General features: G+C 41.1%; 1 protein-coding gene across 1 annotated transcript in view; it reads right to left on the bottom strand.

Annotated features, from left to right (window-relative positions):
- Positions 1–16,962, bottom strand: part of LOC137642769 (putative inorganic phosphate cotransporter) — a 104,541-nt gene extending 87,579 nt beyond the window's left edge. Inside the window, exons 1-5 of the mRNA XM_068375616.1 lie at positions 16,785–16,962; positions 14,462–14,581; positions 4,134–4,176; positions 3,490–3,683; positions 1,916–2,149 (exon numbers count right to left, since the gene is read on the bottom strand). Coding sequence (XP_068231717.1) covers positions 1,916–2,149; positions 3,490–3,683; positions 4,134–4,176; positions 14,462–14,581; positions 16,785–16,790 — 597 coding nt within the window. The 5' untranslated portion in view covers positions 16,791–16,962. The remainder of the gene's footprint in view (positions 1–1,915; positions 2,150–3,489; positions 3,684–4,133; positions 4,177–14,461; positions 14,582–16,784) is intronic.
- Positions 16,963–19,602: the final 2,640 nt, after the last annotated feature.

Raw genomic sequence — 19,602 nt, 5'->3', positions numbered from 1 at the left:
TTCAACATGGCGCGTAAGGGACGTGTGCGGGCGATGGCGCGTACGCCCTTGTTGCCCCGAAGGGACCGGTGCCTGACTATGAAAGACAGGTTTTGTTGGCACGTAAAGCACATCAGCTGCCAGAATCGGCGATGGCAGGTCAGCAGGTCTGTCGGGTGGAAGGTCGATGTGCCCTTTGAAAGGACGACCTTCTACCGAAGGGGATCGCGAACGATCCACAGAGAGGTCCAGAACCGTAGCAGGAACAGTCGGTGATCGTTAACGAGGCTCCTCTGCGGCGGACTGCAACGACGATGATGAACCGAAGAGGCGCCTCCTCACTGCTTTATAAGGTAGAGGAAGGCCTCTCCGGCGAAGAGGAAGGCGAGCCTTGCGATGTATACGCCCTCTGGGGGCCGTTGGATCAGTAAGCTGACCTTCAGCAGTCCTCCGAAGAGGAGTCTCTGTAAGTGAACAGAATCACCGGCAGGAGAGACTGTTGGACTTAGTTTCTCCCTCGTAGGTTGAGCAGGAAGGGGAGAAACTAAGCCTTCAGCTACTGCGGGATGAGAAGAGGCAGAGGTATTAGGAGATACTGCATTGGATACCTCTGACACCACAACGTCGACAATAGACAGAGGATCAACCTCTGCCAAAGTCGGCGATTGCTTGACAGCGGCACCCAATCGGATGATGTTAAGAAGTGCTTCCTTGGAGGGCAAACCCTCGAGCCCCAAGGAAGGCCAAAGCTGAAATAAATTAGTTAAATTTAAATCCTCCCCTGGGGGGAGAGGTGGAGCTGCCTCGCTAGGGGAGGCAACGCCATCTCTCGAACCCCGAGTTCGGGAAACAGAACCACGGTCTACGCTACCACTCGACGGTCTCTCGAAAGAGACCGATCGAGCGGGAGCTTCGGAGGAGGTTTGGGCAACGGAAGAAGAGTCCTTGGGATTTTTTCCTTTCAAAGAAAACTTTGAAGGAGAAATATCGCGCCTGGACTTCTTACGTCGCCGAGAAAACCTCTCCCACTGGGAGGTAGACCATTCCCTACACTCACCACACTTATTACCACTATCACACCGTTGACCTCTACAGTAAGGGCAAATGGTGTGAGGGTCTGTCTCGACCGCCGACATGAATGTTCCACAGGGGCGGTCAGGTAATCCAGGACAGGTGCGCATATTCACAGAGGCCAACTTCACACTCAAACCTGTTAAAGAAAAAGCAAAAAGACATTAATGGCTGCCAAGAGAGAGGCGAGGGTGAGAGCGGACACGTCCGACTACCACCCGAGCCAAGAGCAAAGTGAGCTCAAGCACAGGTGTGTGTGAGGGGGGGGGGTAGCAAGCTACCCTCCCCTACCCCCTGCTAACTAGCGGTGGGGTAATAAACCCTCGTTAAAATTCTAATGGCTCGTCATTTCAGCTACGCCGAAAGTAATACCCCTATTAAATAGCGTGGTTTGTACGTCAGTTACGGAACAAATGGTTTTTGCAAATGCCTATATTACATATCAGGTAACAGAGTTCCAAAATGAATACTAGAGCTATACATTTTTCATTAATCACTAAATTCAGTGCTTCTAAAGTTTACTGCAAATGAAAAAAAAAAGACCTCAAGCTCTTAAAACAAGGTATCGGATATCTTTGTAATAAAATTTTAAAATAGACACAGCATTTTCATCAAACTATGAACATTAGCTTAGCGTTTAATCTAAATAGCAATCGAGTCATAAAGATTGTAGCTTACAATAAACTGATTCAAGGAAATTTCATAAAATCATCACGTACAAAACCTTTTCAACGGAAAGCTACTTTGCATGGAAAACCCGTAAAATGTATGAGTTTTTGACATTTTAGCTCACTGAAACTTAATACAAAAACACACAATAGTAATATATATAGATTAAATATGTAGAAGTACAGTAATATCATACCTCTGTCATTCCTTCCAACACTCTAATAATCATAAAAGCACCGGTGGAGTGTTTAGCTGCTAATGGGGAGAGCAATGTCAAGATCCCAGTTAGGGTAACTCCGAGTCCGTAGACTAATCGCCCGCCAAACCTTTCTGCTAGTCTTCCTCCTATGTAATTGGTTAACATATAACCATAGAAAAAGCAGCCTAGAATCATTCCCTGAGTCTTTTCATCCCAGTCAAACTCACCAGTCTGAGGAAAAAGATACAGAGATGAATAATAACAAGAAAAGTATGCAATAGAGTACATATGATTTTTTTTCCCAATTAGTCAAATATGTGTAATAATATCATTGTCATAGAAAGATAATTAAAATAATCACATTAAGCATGACTGGATAGAAATTAAGAGCATGATTATTTTTGGTTGTTTTTGATGACATTAGATATGAATAATTTACTACTCCCAACCCAAGACACTACAGTTAGATATACAGTATGTGCTAGCAAGGTTTTAGAGGTCTATGAAATATTTTTGTGGCTTTTTGTTGTAACTTCCTTATCTTAGTGATTTGCGTAGCCATTTTCCACCTGTTTATAAATATGTGAATGGAATTATAGGGTTACCATCACTACAGAGTACAGTACTAACTAAAAAGCTATTACAGTACAGTACTATGTTTGGAATACAGTATTCTGTCTAGTCATCAGCAATTGACTTTCATCTCAAATTATTAGATAAAAACTTAAAGGTAATCTTAAATTCCTGATCTTTGATCTGGTGCCATCATTAAATTACTACAAAGAGCATAGTGCTTGATATTTTTGTCATAATATAAACCCTCCTTTGCATTCAGATCTCATATGACAACACTATCCATCATACATTACCATGCACGCAGGTAATTCTAAGTCTTGTCTTTTATTTAGTATGGCTCAACACTACATAGCATTATCAAAGTTGTATGCCAGCTATAAGGAAAATGCGGAATACTCTTCCTGATTAAATAATTGAATCAGTTGAACTTCACAAGTTTAAACTTGGTGCAAATACTTTTTTGTTGAGTACATTGACATGTCTTATTTCATAGGCAGTAAATTACCCCTCGACCATACATAAATAATCCATTTCAAATTCATAATCTTCGCACTGGTAAAAGTGATTAGTTTAAAAGGTACCAATCCTTACATGGTTATATAAAATGATAACTAAATAAACAGTTTTGGTAAACTAATTTGCCAAAGTACCTAAGAATAAGATTAGCTCACATTCATGGATTTCATGAATACTTTACTATTTATGCAATTTATAATTCAATGGAAAATAAACCACCAATCAGTAAAAGTTCATATTCCCCATCTTGAGATACCTTGCAGTAAATAGCCTCTCTTTTTGTTTCTACTTTGTTCTTAAGTAACAGGTTTGACGTGAAACAACACTAACAATTAGTAATTACGGCCATAATTCAGAAGTTGTATTATGTCAAGCAATTATGCTTATCATATAAAGCTTACACTAAACAGGCCAATCTAAGTAAAAACAGAACCCTTTATAAGCAACAGTACAATATTCTAGCACTGCTAAACACTTACATTTACAGGTGCCGATATTGAATCTTTAGAAACTTGTTCCGGACAAGTATCCTCAACCTGCTCTGCAGACTTCGAATTAGAAGATTGTCTCATCACCATTGCTACGATTGCAACTGATAAATTAACCCGCATTGCATACACTTCCGCAAATCCCAAAAACAAAAGGAACACCAGCACATGTCGTTCGCCATAACCTGTAGGGGTATACACCATATCAACATTTAAAAAGACAAAATGAACAAGCCTTCACTTTAATGATAATAAATTATTTTCATATCAACAATATTTCTATAAAGAACTATAAATACAGTACTGTACAGTAGTACAGCGAAACCAGTCTTTAAGTAAAGAAGAAATATCGACAAAATACTTAAAAATACCAAACAAACACAATACCCAGAGAGTATACAGTATTTTGAAAGCCACACATGAAAATAATTTTCAATGTATGTGTGAGACAACCGTCTCTTCAAAAACTCCCCTTTAGAAATTGGCGAGGAGAAGGTCTTCTCACACATACATCGACCTCTGTTGGAAGTTAAATGATAGAACTCTTATGAATATAGGGAACAGAGTATTTTTAGCATTTAAAAAAAATAATAATTGTATAAAAACAAAAGATAATCCATCAAAGCTCTACTCACTAGATTTAGGACTTTCTTCTGGTCCTGGTACTTCATTTTCCCTCTGAAAAAGAAAACATACAGTACTGCTATTGTAAATTTACAATTTCCTTAAGAGTAAAGTATTTGTAGTTTAGCCATAAAGATACACTTCTGTTTAACTTTACATAAAGAAGGAGAATTCCAACAAATATGTAACTCGTTGCTTCATAAACACAAGACTACGTAAGGTTAAGCTAACCTCAGAATTTAAACTACAGACATTATTACAGATAATTTTATATATAGTAAGCATACAACAAAGGCAGAGGGATTTTTCTATTAATAAACATATAGCAAGGTGTCACTTTTTGAAGGAAAGTACTTTTTTTTTTTATTAAATCTACCCTCACTTACCACCTGAAACTGGAAAACATGAAAGGTTTCATGGTAGAGTATGTTCATATGAGAGTGAAGTAAATATGTTATTTTGATTATAAAATAAATTTTTGAATATACTTACCCGGTGATTATATAGCTGCAACTCTGTTGCTCGACAGACAACTCTACGGTAAAAACTCGCCAGCGATCGCTACACAGGTTGTGGGTGTGCCCAACAGCGCCATCTGTCGACCAGATACCCAGTTCTCAATGTAAACAAAGACTCAATTTTCTCCTCGTCCCACTGCGTCTCTATTGGGGAGGAAGGGAGGGTCATTTAATTTATAATCACCGGGTAAGTATATTCAAAAATTTATTTTATAATCAAAATAACATTTTTCAATATTTAACTTAGCCGGTGATTATATAGCTGATTCACACCCAGGATGGTGGGTAGAGACCAGTAATATATGTTTACACTTTTATGAGCTAAGAGTTTTTTATTTCATTTTAGAAGTTATCAAAATAACAAAAACAAAATAAATAGGTACCTGGTAAGGAAGTCGACTTGAACAATTACTCTGCCTTTTAAGTACAGTACGTCTTCCTTACGGAGCCTCGCGATCCTCTTAGGATGCTGATCGACCCCTAGGATCTGAAGTATCAAGGGTTGCAACCCATACAACAGGACCTCATCAAACCCCTAATCTAGGCGCTCTCAAGAAATGACTTTGACCACCCGCCAAATCAACCAGGATGCGAAAGGCTTCTTAGCCTTCCGGACAACCCAAAAAAACAACAATAAAAACATTTCAAGAGAAAGATTAAAAGGGTATGGAATTAGGGAATTGTAGTGGTTGAGCCCTCACCCACTACTGCACTCGCTGCTACGAATGGTCCCAGTGTGTAGCAGTCCTCGTAAAGAGACTGGACATCCTTTAGATAAAAAGACGCAAACACTGACTTGCTTCTCCAATAGGTTGCGTCCATTATACTTCGCAGAGATCTATTTTGCTTAAAGGCCACGGAAGTTGCGACAGCTCTAACTTCGTGTGTCCTCACCTTAAGCAATGCTTGGTCTTCCTCACTCAGATGTGAATGAGCTTCTCGTATTAACAGTCTGATAAAGTAGGATAAAGCATTCTTTGACATAGGCAAAGATGGTTTCTTAACTGAACACCATAAAGCTTCAGATTGGCCTCGTAAAGGTTTAGTTCGCTTTAAATAGAACTTAAGAGCTCTCACAGGGCATAAGACTCTTTCTAGTTCATTGCCTACCATATTCGATAAGCTGGGAATATCGAACGATTTCGGCCAAGGTCGAGAAGGCAGCTCATTTTTGGCTAGAAAACCAAGTTGTAGCGAACATGTAGCTTTTTCTGACGAAAATCCGATGTTCTTGCTGAAGGCATGAATCTCACTGACTCTTTTAGCTGTGGCTAAGCATACCAGGAAAAGTGTCTTTAAAGTGAGATCTTTCAGGGAGGCTGATTGTAGCGGCTCAAACCTGTCTGACATGAGGAATCTCAGTACCACGTCTAAATTCCAACCAGGTGTAACCAAACGACGCTCCTTCGTGGTCTCAAAAGACTTAAGGAGGTCCTGAAGATCTTTATTGTTGGAAAGATCTAAGCCTCTATGCCGGAAGACCGATGCCAACATGCTTCTGTAGCCCTTGATAGTGGGAGCTGAAAGGGATCGTCCTTTTCTCAGGTATAAGAGAAAGTCAGCTATTAGAGCTACAGAGGTACTGGTCGAGGATACAGAGACTGACTTGCACCAGTTTCGGAAGACTTCCCACTTCGATTGGTAGACTCTAAGGGTGGATGCTCTCCTTGCTCTAGCAATCGCACTGGCTGCCTCCTTCGAAAAGCCTCTAGCTCTCGAGAGTCTTTCGATAGTCTGAAGGCAGTCAGACGAAGAGCGTGGAGGCTTTGGTGTACCTTCTTTACGTGTGGCTGACGTAGAAGGTCCACCCTTAGAGGAAGACTTCTGGGAACGTCTACTAGCCATCGAAGTACCTCGGTGAACCATTCTCTCGCGGGCCAGAGGGGAGCAACTAGCGCCAACCTTGTCCCTTCGTGAGAGGCGAACTTCTGCAGTACCTTGTTGACAATTTTGAACGGAGGGAATGCGTATACTGTAGAACTAGATGTGACCAATCTAGGAGAAAGGCATCGATATGTATTGCTGCTGGGTCTGGGACTGGTGAGCAATATATTGGGAGCCTCTTGGTCATCGAGGTTGCAAAGAGATCTATGGTTGGTTGGCCCCAAGTGGCCCAAAGTCTCTTGCATACATCCTTGTGGAGGGTCCATTCTGTTGGAATTACTTGCCCTTTCCGACTGAGACAATCTGCCATGACATTCAAGTTGCCTTGGATGAACCTCGTTACTAGTGTTATGTTTTGACCTTTTGACCAGATGAGCAGGTCCCTTGCGATCTCGTACAACGTCAGTGAGTGGGTCCCTCCTTGCTTGGAGATGTACGCCAAGGCAGTGGTGTTGTCCGAGTTCACTTCCACCACTTTGCCTCGAAGGAGAGACCTGAAGCTTTTCAAGGCCAGATGTACTGCCAGCAGCTCCTTGCAGTTGATATGCATGATCCTTTGACTCGAGTTCCACAGTCCTGAACATTCCCGACCGTCTAATGCCGCGCCCCAGCCTACGTCCGATGCGTCCGAGAAGAGAACGTGGTTGGGAGTCTGAACAGCCAGGGGAAGACCCTCTCTGAGGTTGATACTGTCCTTCCACCAAGTCAGACAAGACTTCATCTTTTCGGAAATGGGGATCGAGACCGCTTCTGGCGTCTTGTCCTTTTTCCAGTGAAAAGATAGATGGTATTGAAGAGGACGGAGGTGTAGTCTTCCTAATGACACAAAAAGTTCCAGGGATGATAGCGTCCCTACCAGACTCATCCACTGCCTGACTGAGCAGTGTTCCTTCTTCAGCATGTTCTGGATGCATAACTGGGCTTGGCTTATTCTGGGGGCCGACGGAAAAGCCCGAAAAGCTAGACTGTGAATCTTCATCCCTAAATACACAATAGTTTGGGATGGGACCAGTTGCGACTTTTCCATATTGACAAGGAGACCCAATTCCTTGGTCAGATCTAGAGTCCACTTTAGATCCTTCAGACAGCGACGACTGGAAGAGGCTCTGAGAAGCCAGTCGTCCAAATAAAGGGAGGCTCGGATGTCCGATAAATGGAGGAATTTGGCTACATTCCTCATCAGCCTCGTAAACACGAGAGGAGCTGTGCTTAGGCCAAAGCACAGGGCCTGAAACTGGTAGACCACCTTTTCGAAAACGAATCTCAGAAAAGGTTGGGAGTCCGGGTGGATGGGGACGTGGAAGTAGGCGTCCCTTAGATCTAATGAGACCATCCAGTCTTCCCTTCTGACCGCTGCTAAGACTGACTTCGTGGTCTCCATGGAGAACGTCTGCTTTGTGACAAAGACATTCAGAGCACTGACGTCTAGCACCGGCCTCCACCCTCCTGTCTTCTTTGAAACCAAGAAGAGGCGGTTGTAGAATCCCGGAGATTGGAGGTCCGAGACTTTGACCACCGCTCCCTTCTCTAGTAAAAGAGACACTTCCCGTTTCAAGGCTCGTCTCTTGTCCTCCTCTCTGTACCTGGGAGAGAGATCGATGGGAGACGTTGCTAGAGGGGGTTTCCGTACAAAAGGGATCTTGTACCCCTCTCTGAGCAACTTCACAGATTGTGCATCTGCGCCTCTCTTCTCCCAGGTCTGCCAGAAGTTCTTGAGTCTGGCTCCCACTGCTGTCTGAAGATGCGGGCAGTCAGACTCTGCCCTTGTAGGACTTGGATCCTTTCTTCTTCCCTCGTTTCCCTTCGGCACGAGCACCTCCTCTGCTGGAGACTCTGCCACGAAAGGGCGGAATAAAACGAGACGCTGGAGTGTCCATCCTTGGTCTAGCTGACAAGGTAGGCAAAGGGGGAGCTTTGCGAGCTGAGGACGCAACAAGATCGTGAGTGTCCTTCTGCACTAACGAAGCCGCTATTTCCTTAATCAGGACTTCTGGAAAAAGGCACTTGGAAAGAGGAGCAAAGAGAAGCTCAGATCTCTGGCACGGTGTAACTCCAGCAGAAAGGAATGAGCAGAGATTTTCTCGCTTTTTTAGGACTCCGGACACAAATGATGCAGCAAGCTCATTAGACCCATCACGTACGGCCTTGTCCATGCAGGACATAATGAGCAAGGAAGTCTCTTTATCAGTCGAAGAGATCTTCCTGCTAAGGGCTCCTAGACACCAGTCTAAGAAGTTAAAAACTTTGAAGGCCCTAAAGATTCCTTTCAAAAGGTGGTCCAGGTCCGAAGATGATCAACATATCTTTGAGCGTTTCATGGCAAGGCGGCGGGGAGAGTCTACAAGACTTGAGAAGTCGCCCTGGGCAGAGGCAGGAACTCCCAAGCCGAGAACTTCTCCCATGGCATACCAGACGCTCGATCTAGAAGAGAGTCTAGCAGGGGGAAAAGCAAAGGCTGTCTTCCCTAAACTCTTCTTGGACTGCAACCATTCTCCTATCACCCGCAAAGCTCTCTTGGACGAGCGTGCGAGGACGAGTCTAGTAAAGGCAGGAGTGGTAGACGGCATGCCTAAAACAAACTCTGAAGGCGGAGAACGAGGAGCCACAGAAACAAACTGGTCAGGAAACAGCTCTTTGAAAATGGCCAAAACTTTTCTAAAGTCCAAAGAGGGTTGAGTAGACTTAGGCTCGTCCAATTCCGATTGTGGTTCATCTATGTGTGCAGCAACATCATCATCAGAAAGTTCCTCATCCGACAACTGATGAGGAAACGGCAACGGAGTGGGTAACGGCTGGTTCGCTGAGTCCGGTCGCACTGGTGCATGCGTGACTGAGCCGGACGCAACGTCATGGAACTGCTGCCCAGTCTGTGAGCTGGCAACAACCATGGTAGCGCGGGGACGCACAGCGTCTACTCCAGACTGTCTAGACTGATGTGGGTGCGCAGTGGAAACCACACTGGGTTGCGGAGGTTGACGCACCGCGTCAAAACAAAGCAACTCTGACGGTTGTTGAACATCTGGAACGTCAACGGCAACCTCCGTGCGTCGCTTAACGTCAACATGCGGCTGGCAGATCAAACTGGAACGCATGGGTGGAGGAACTCTCTCAACTGGTGTGCGTGAGAAGGTTACCTCAGCGTCCACAGGACGCACAACCGATCGCGTGGAGGGTTGTAGGCTAGGTACTGCACTAGCTGGTACGGCAGCAACCTTCTCCGCACAAAAGTCCTGCATCAGAGACGTAAGTTTAGACTGCATGTCTTGCAATAGAGACCACTTAGGGTCTACGGGAGCAGGTGCGGCGACAGACGGTGTTACTGTCTGAAGCGGTACCGCTTTGCCTCTCTTAGGCGGTGAGCAGTCATCGGATGACGGCAACGAGTCCGAACTGACCCAGTGGCTACAACCGGGCCGTTGGACTTGTGCTGAAGGGACCGATTTACGTTTTAACGGTCGCGAGACCTTGGTCCAAAGTTTCTTGCGAGAAACACCTTCAGAAGACGAGGTATAAATGGGCTCTCTCGTCTTAGTTAGGTAGGAGCGATCTTGGGTAGATACGCCCGATACCACGGAGGGAACGTCTGTTCGCTGATTAAAGCCTCTCGAACCCATGCGTCGTACGACATTGCTTCTCCCCTGGACTTGGGAGCTTGCAAGAGGTCCCGGACTAGGAGGACGACAGGCACGAACAGACGAACCCTCAAGCGCAACACTTTCCACAACACTATCACTTGGCACTTTAGCACTTCCCACTGCACTTTGGCACTTAAGCTCGTTCACATCCGCCATGAGCTGATTACGGTCACTAGCAAGGGACTCAACTCTCTCACCCAGAGCCTGGATGGCACGCATCATATCAGCCATCGATGGTTCCTGAGTGCCAGGAGGGGGGTTAGGAGCAACCACTACAGGGGAAGGAATAGGTTGTGGGGCATGAGGAGAGGATACATCAATAGATCGAGAAGAACTTCTCCTAACTCTATCTCTCTCTAGCCTACGTGTGTACTTTTGAAATTCGATAAAATCGAATTCCGAAAGGCCAACGCACTCCTCACACCGATCTTCCAATTGACAGGTTTTATCCCGACAATTGGAACAAACAGTGTGAGGGTCGATAGAAGCCTTCGGAAGACGCCTAGAACAGTCCCTAGCATTGCATTTCCTAAATTTGGGGACTTGTGAAGGGTCAGCCATTTTGAATTGGTCAAGGGAAATTCCAAAAAACAATCGAAAAGTCATCAACAAAGAATCCGTTATCAAAAAGAGTTCAAGGATTTGTGTGAAGAAAAACCCTGCACAGCGAAAGCTCAAAACTAGAATATAGTACTTCACCAATTAGATGTGAAAAACTCCAGTTTAGCAACAGCGAGTAAAGTACGTCTTGCCGACACGGCGACAGAGAGAAAATTGAGTCTTTGTTTACATTGAGAACTGGGTATCTGGTCGACAGATGGCGCTGTTGGGCACACCCGCAACCTGTGTAGCGATCGCTGGCGAGTTTTTACCGTAGAGTTGTCTGTCGAGCAACAGAGTTGCAGCTATATAATCACCGGCTAAGTTAAATATTGAAAAACCTCTTTACAAATACAAATACATAACTACTGTATAGGAGGGTCTCTCTCTCTCTCTCTCTCTCTCTCTCTCTCTCTCTCTCTCTCTCTCTCTCTCTCTCTCTCTCTTTCTCTCTCTCTCAGTAAAGTCCACAATAAGCAGGGTACACTATACAACAACAGCTGACAACATTTAGAAATAGGACCTGAGAGTCTGACAGTAAATTCTTTTTTACCATCACAAGAAATATAAAAAAATTTTAAATTAATATTTATTTTTCCTAGCTATACAAACTTGAGTCTTAAAAAGGGATATGTTTTCGGAATGAGCTTGAACAGCTGTTGAAATTGTTAACGGAGTACAGTAATTACCGACAGTTGGTGAGAGGGAGAAGCCCATCCAGCCACCTGTAGTAAGCCCTTCACTCTGACCTTTCAGTTCAGGACTGATAAGAGTGGTTGAGTTAGGAAGTTGGGAAGGACTCAGGGTTGAAAAGCCAAGAAAATACAGTACAAATTATCTCACTAAATGGTGGCAACAGCTTCCCTCTCCTTCCCTTCTTCCACCACCCCACTACCTGGAAGAACCAGGTTGGGTGGCTCAAAAGAGCTGGCATGCACCAGCTCCTCTCACGAAAATGATGCTGGCAATCCTGATCAGGATCTAGCAGAGGCCCCTGAGGCCTCCCTTGCACCCGATCCCGTAGGCATGATCGAACAAGAGGGTGTGGCCGCAACTCTCCCAAAGTGCCAAGGCTATTGAAGGAAATCAATAGCTGGATCAAAGAATTCTACAAAACAGTCCTCCCCATCTTCACCACCATATTCATGCAACTCCTCTGAAGGAGAGATTTCGCTACCGAAGTGTTCTGAAGCGACAGAGATATATACCTCTGAGCTAAGTTGTTTTGAGAATTGGTAGACCAAGGCATCCCTCCTCCTTAAAACCCAGTTAGCCCAATGGTTGCTGACTGGTGCCAGGAAGATCACTGCATTCCCACCAGACAGCATGAGATACTTTCCCCTCTCCATAGACTCTGGAGTCAATAACTCTCTTGACTTAGCAAAGTACATCAATGCACCTGACCACCAGTCAAGCCAGAAGATCACTTAGAGGGAGTTCATGGCAGACAAACTATGGCCTCCGACTCAAGATGTAGAAAAGGCTGAGTTCTCTGCCTTGAGTCTCTCCAGGGACGGGTCAACCTCGAGAGGTGTTGACGCAGCAAGCTAGCATAGAACCTTCTCTGCCTGGAAAATGGAAGTGGCAAGATCTTGTTTGAATGACTGGAGGCGAGAGCGTTCTCAGATCCATAGATCTGATCATCTATTGGATCCACGGACACACTAGCTAGATCTGACAAGGGCAGGTCCTTCCACCCCTCAGCATGGGTGACTAAGTAAGAGAGACTGTGCCACTCACCTACTCTTTTCACTGATGGTACGGCTAGCAAAAAGACAATCATGAGTTAGATGTCTGACGACCTTCTCAAAGGCTCATACGAGGAACGCTTAAGATCATTGAGAACAAGGGTCATGTCCCTAACCAGGGGTCTACACTGCTCAAAGCTCTTCATAAGCATAGACAATCACACAAGTAGGAAAAGTCTATACCTTACAGTGGAAAAACCATGCCTAAGGTTGAGAAGTAGCCTTTGACAGCCATGACTGAGAGCACTTCTCTCAGAGAAGGAGGATGAGGAAATCTGCGATCTGCACTAGAGTTGGTCCAACCGGAGAAGTATTCCTTTTATGACGCCGATCATATTAGATGGCCCACTTCTCTTGGTAAACAGCAGCAGAGGACTGTCACAGTTACCCTGACATTCATGTGCAGAGCCTTATGCTTGGAGATGCTAGATAGCCTCCAACTGTGATACCAGGAGTAAAGAACCTCTATGGCCCAGGGTTCCACCCCATAAAACTGCCACCTCATCCACTGACTTGCCAGGCATTCCCCCACAGGTGGTAGAATGAGGGAATTGCCTTCCCTAACGTGAACCTCTCCTTCTTCAACCTCATCAGTTGGGATGTCAGCGATGCCGAAAGGGATGTATCAAATCCTGTCAAAAGAAATAGGGATGGTCTAGTTCAGGAAGAAGCCTACACTGAGGAGGATGCTGTTTAGTAGAGGATGCTCTGTTTAGTAGAGGAAGCTCTTGGTTTCGCATGAGGCGGCTGAGACTGCTTAGAAGAGGTGCCCTAAGAAAGAAAGTAGTTTGGCTCACCTTCTCCCATTTATGAACAACCACCATAACCTCAGTAGGCGGGAACAAAATTAGACACTGCGTCACAGTAGTGTTCCAAAGCGGCAATGAATCTCAAAGCCATTTTGACCCACAAACTGAATAACAAGTGCATCCCTTTTCTTGAGGATGCAGTTGCCCCAGAAGAAAGTACATTAGTGAAACAGAAATTCTAGTGCCTTAGTCCCTGACTGTACAATTTCCTCGTACTGTTTTCAGACTTTTGGATCCATCCAAAAGGTTTTCCAAAACTGCGAAGTATGACACTATGCCCGATCAGTGATCCAACAATGAACGTGCCTGCAAGGCTGACATGAAGGCTGTTTCAAAATTTAGGATCTCCTGAGCTCACCTGAATTGCATGAAGACGGATGCGTCTCACTAACTTGTACTCTGTTGTTGATGAATCGCCATGCTACCATGCTGGTTATCTGACCTCAGGATAAAATCCCAACATTGAACTTGGTGCGTATCCCTCACCAGACGGACCACTTTTAACGAAACTGTCATAGAAGATTTAGTGGATATACCTACGTAAGCTGTGGCCCTCGTGATGTAAACGGAATGCCAGACTTCATTGCACGAGGCTGAGAAGAGTAGGATGTCAAGAAAGACAAAGTTAACAATGGAGGATGCTCAGGAGATGGTTGGTACTCTGGGTGTACACTCTGGCATGTGTTTAATCGAACACCCAGGAGACTGCGCTGGAGAATGCTCTAAAAACATCACTGAGTATAGTGTACCCATTTTCGATGACGAAGGTTTGTCTTCGCGCACGAACAAAAAAAGTATGAGGGATTCTAGCATTCTTTGTTATCTGCATTTCAATATCGTATAGTCCTCAGATAAATTTTTTCCCCAAGAAATATCATACTGCACATTACAACAGAAACAAGGATTGCCTCTTGTGTTGCAAGTTTATACCAAGCCCCTTACATCTTATCTGCACTGGAATATAATGAAATTTATTTCTTTTGATTATCAAAATGATTTTTGTTTCCACAGGTATGCCAACTAGTCTTTCCCCTGAATTACTTCTGAAAGTACTAAGGATATCTCTCCAGAAACAATTATGTAGTACACAAAGCCATGCTAAACACAAAATTAAATGAGATAAGAGATACATTATAATAACAAACCTGTGGAGCGCAGATCTGTGCATTCTGCCTGCAATGGTCGGAAGTATGGACTCTGCTGTAACCAGTAGAAGACAGGAGCCGAGGCCACCACTGCAGTAAACCTTCACCTCTCATGGTTACCTGTGAGGGACAGTTTTAATATAATAAAAAGACAAAAAGAACCCATTCCAAAAGTGAATCATTTTAGAACCCTGTTGATATAACTCTAAATAGCTACATTAATGAAGTTAGAATATGGTCGCAACTAGAAATTAAGTTGCTTGTTGACTAACACATCCTTCATAGGTAATAAATTACCATTTTATAAAAAGATTAAGGCTTAGGTAGCTAAATAAAATTGATGATTAGTTCATTTTGCAAGTAATTATCTAACACCACAAGCAATGGATTCTCCCAGCACAAATATGTTTCACTCCTGTCACGACTCTTCTCAGAGGTAAAGTGAAAGTCAATTTGTCAATATTTCTATTCTTTACAGTGAATTGATAATTTGTATTAATTTCTGATGTTAAGGGTTATAATTTCAACAATTATTACCATTATAAACCTTTAAAAGAGTGCATATGTGTGGAACATGTGGAAAGCATCGAAGTGAATTTCCTTTCTCATAGGAAAAACTATTTTACGAAGCGAGCATTTTAAGCTGCAAACTTGCTCTCGGAACAAATTAAACTCCTATACCGAGGTACATCTGTACATGGATGCATTTTAACTTAACCCGACCTAACCTTGTGAACCGAGTTACTACTGTACAGGTATGCATTTAACTTAACCTTACCTAACCTCATAAACCAAAGTACTACTGTACAGGGATACATACAGTAGTAGTAAATATTGTCAGGAGTCCTAATTAGAATAAAAGGACTTAAAACTAGAAACATGACATGAAAAATTAAAGTTTAAATGTGAGTATGAATGAGCATCACAATTAAAGCAACACTCTGCTTATTTCAACCAAGGCATATCATAACCTAGTCTTCACTAAGCTACATCTAACGTACGAGTAACTTCCTAACCTCACCAGAGGAGGGGCTGGAAACTGAAACCTAACCTCAACTTTGTTATCTGGCCAAATACTGCAATTGTTCTTGCATACCTAATCTTAAGTTTTGTTAAGAGGGGCGTATGTATGATGACGGCCACACTCCGTAAACCCCTTATTTTCAACCCAATCTTGCATAACTAATTTTAAATTTAATTAAGAAGGGTGTATGTATGATAACGGCCATTATCAATAACTCCATTATTTTCAGTTATATCCTTAAGAATACAGCTGTCTAAAAGGGGTCAAAGGGAGGCAATTGAAACCACGGAGCCTTTGTATATCAACGGCCAGTTCCTCCAGCGTGGATGTAAAATGACATAACTAAACTCAACTTTCCCCCCTAACCTAACCTACAAGCTGTGTCCCCACCAACTTACCTACCTGGGGGGGGGGGGCTAATGACCCCCCTTAAACTGTCATATTCTGTTAGCCATAATAAAACATACAGGTGCCCTTTGTCATACATACACCCCGAAACCACTGTTAGGTATGTTCTGTTCCGTCAAGATTGCCTTGCCTTATGCAAGACACGGGCTCTTGTGTTGGCGGCCCGTAAATAAATTAGGGATGTAGGTAAGGACAAAGCTTGTAGTTTAGGTTAGGTAAGGATGTTTAAGTTAGGTCTTCTGTGCATGCGGGAAATCCTATCCGTCGTTATACAAAGTCTGAGCTTATCTTTTTAGAAAGTGTTATAATAGTGATCTGAAAACTATTAGGCCTGAATACAAATGCTAGCGAATAACTGAAAAGATACAGAGCAAAATATTAACTGGAAAGAAATTATTTTCACACACCAAGGCCCACCTGAACAGAATTTTAGTGTCTGATGGAGGGCGAGAAATAAACCCCTAGAAGGAAAAGTAAGATTTAACAAAATTTTACGTGAAATTCTGACCCTCTAGTTAGCAATATATGGAGGACCTGCTACCTGGTGAAGGAAGATAGGTATCCACAGCAAACCAAAGTTTTATCAGTACATTTATCATAATTCCTATAATTGCAAATATTAAATGTGATTCACACATCAAGTCATGAACTATAGCGTATTTATGCCATATGGTCAGGCGATCCATTCATCCATAACTTTCACTTCAAGGCCATAACCTAAAACCGGTACAGCATGTTATTTAACATGATTTAGAAGTTATACATTAACAATAAATCATCTAAGCTTGATATATACAGTCCTATAACCTACATTAGCAATTTATTACACAAACGAGATTTTCATTTTAATCAAAGATTACTTTACTTAATACGTAAATCTTTGGAGCTTACCTTCATAAATTACGCATACATTAATGTTGCAGAATGTAGAACTTCTGTACCAATTGGATGTTTACCCATTATGAAAATGAACAGCGAAAGGAAACCATTAATACGTGAAAGCTTATTATTATTAATAGCTTTGTATTGAAATCAGTTACGTGTTGTTGTTGTTCTGCTGTGTGTTTGACACTTTGACATGTTGTCAGGGTTGTTCGGTCGATTTTAATTTGAAATATACATAATTAATTATGAATATATATCTACAAATATCCTTAAAATAAATTTAAAATATATTTTAAAATTTATTATAATATCAATTTATCCTAACATAATCAAAACTATCTTATTTTTACAATTATTTCAATTTGAGAGAAAATATCTTTTTAGAGAACGTATCGTCCATGTTTATAGTAGGCTTCTTCCTTTAAGGGTCTATGACAGTAAGACTCGATAATTTACATTTAAGAGGCTGTTATTTTTCTATGTATATATATCACTGACATAATATAGAAAAATCTTAAAAATATGGAATAAAAGTTAGCATAGGAAGGAAAAAACTTTCTCTAAAAGATATATTCAGCATAAACATATCAAAAGAGAGCTTGTGTGAAACAAAGAAATGCAAAAAAATCTATTTACAGAGCATAAAAATTCATATATTAAACAATAAAATAGGAAAACGTGGTAAAATAGTAATAAGTATTTTATTGAAAATATACCACGAATACATACACACACACACGCATATATATATATATATATATATATATATATATATATATATATATATATATATATATATATATATAAGATATATACACACACACACACATATATATATATATATATATATATATATATATTATATATATATATATATATAGAGAGAGAGAGAGAGAGAGAGAGAGAGAGAGAGAGAGAGAGAGAGAGAGAGAGAGAGAGAGAGAGAGAGAGAGAGAGAGAGAGAGAGAGAGAGAAATAAAAATATGGTATAAAATTTTGCAATAAACAGGATATTTTGACAATAATTTATCTCAAATAATCATTGTTCTTTATAGACACAATATTGGTGTTACGAGCGATAGTTTTACAGAAAGCACAGTATTGTTCATTTCTTCTGATATCATAATTCTAAGTTCACTTCCACTAAGAACAAACAATGTCTTATTTTAATATAATTTAATACAATATTCATATTAAATATATACATTAACCATAACTTTGTAAATTTACTTAAAAAAATTAATCCATCTTTGTGTAATGGCAATACTGTACTTTTTTTAAAAGTATGCTGGGTATGGTATTCCTTGCTTGCAACTTTCTTTCTCTCTCTCTCTCTCTCTCTCTCTCTCTCTCTCCTCTCTCTCTCTCTCTCTCTCTCTCTCTCTCTCTCTCTCTCTCTAGGCAACTTATTTCTAAGGTATATTCTATATATTGATAATGACACTGTCATTATTATTTTGTATCATATGATCAAAGAGAAAGCAAAATTATCTTTAGAATTGAAGTTTACTTCTACTGAGCTAAAAATTTCGAGAGAGAGAGAGAGAGAGAGAGAGAGAGAGAGAGAGAGAGAGGAGAGAGAGAGAGAGAGAGAGGAGAGAGAGAGAGAGAGAGAGAGAGAGAGAGAGAGAGAGAGTAGTTTTTACTTGTTACATTTCAAACTATAGCACATTTCATATTAGAAAAAAATATATTTCACTGGTTGATTTCTGCTTAGATGGTTGGAAAATTGCATTAGAGTGTGTTCTTGTTTTAGACATTCTTTTGAGATTCTTTATATCTTATCAGAGTTAGTTTTTAATATCAAACATACTTGTTTATATTTTGTGTCATCAAACAGGTATTAAGGAATCGAAGTTTACATACAAATCTATAATATACAAATGTACCCGAGTCGTCAATAATGATGTCTGAATATTTAGATATATATGCACACGCACACAAATTCAACCTTTCTTACCCCTCCATCTTTATGACTATCCCCCTCTATCATATATATATATATATATATATAATATATATATATAATATATATATATATATATATATATATATATATATATATATATATACATATATATATATATATATATATATATATATATATATATATATATATATATATGTATATATATATATATATATATATATATATATATATATATATATATATATATACATATATATATATATACAGTATATATATATATATATATATATATGTATATATATATATATATATATATATATATATATATATATATATATATATATATATATATATATATATATATATATATATATATAGATGTATGTGTGTGTGTTCTTTTTGCAATAATTTTCTCTGACTCCATTGCAAAACTTTAGCTCAAAATACAGTACAACACAAGAGGATAGGGAAAACCCCTTTTTACTGTCTAAGAAATCGCCACAAACGTATAAACGATTCGTTTTTAATAGCTGGATAAACTCAAGATATTGTATCATTACTGCTTGGTAGGCTAGACCATACTACTGGATTGGGTACTTCCTCTCCAAGTACCTGAATGAGGAAGGTACCTGCCACAAAACGTACAAGGAAATTCCACTTAATAATTCTAAGACCCAGAATCCTAATACCTGATAGGTTTATGTGGATTTAGATAAAGCTGTTGCAACAGAGAAGCTTCAATAAAATATATTCAGTACAACGATTGCTTTAATAGTAATGTCGGTACGTTATCTAAGGTAAATGGTCTTGAGCATTACCAAAACAGTTCCGTCAAAACCATAAATAAACTAGGGGGACACTCGATAGAGCACAGACCTCCACCGCGGCAGCTTA

Source organism: Palaemon carinicauda, chromosome 6, assembly GCF_036898095.1.
Source record: "Palaemon carinicauda isolate YSFRI2023 chromosome 6, ASM3689809v2, whole genome shotgun sequence".
NCBI lineage: Eukaryota > Metazoa > Arthropoda > Malacostraca > Decapoda > Palaemonidae > Palaemon > Palaemon carinicauda.
Note: the sequence above shows the minus strand (reverse complement) of the source record. Positions and strands in the feature narration are given on the sequence as shown.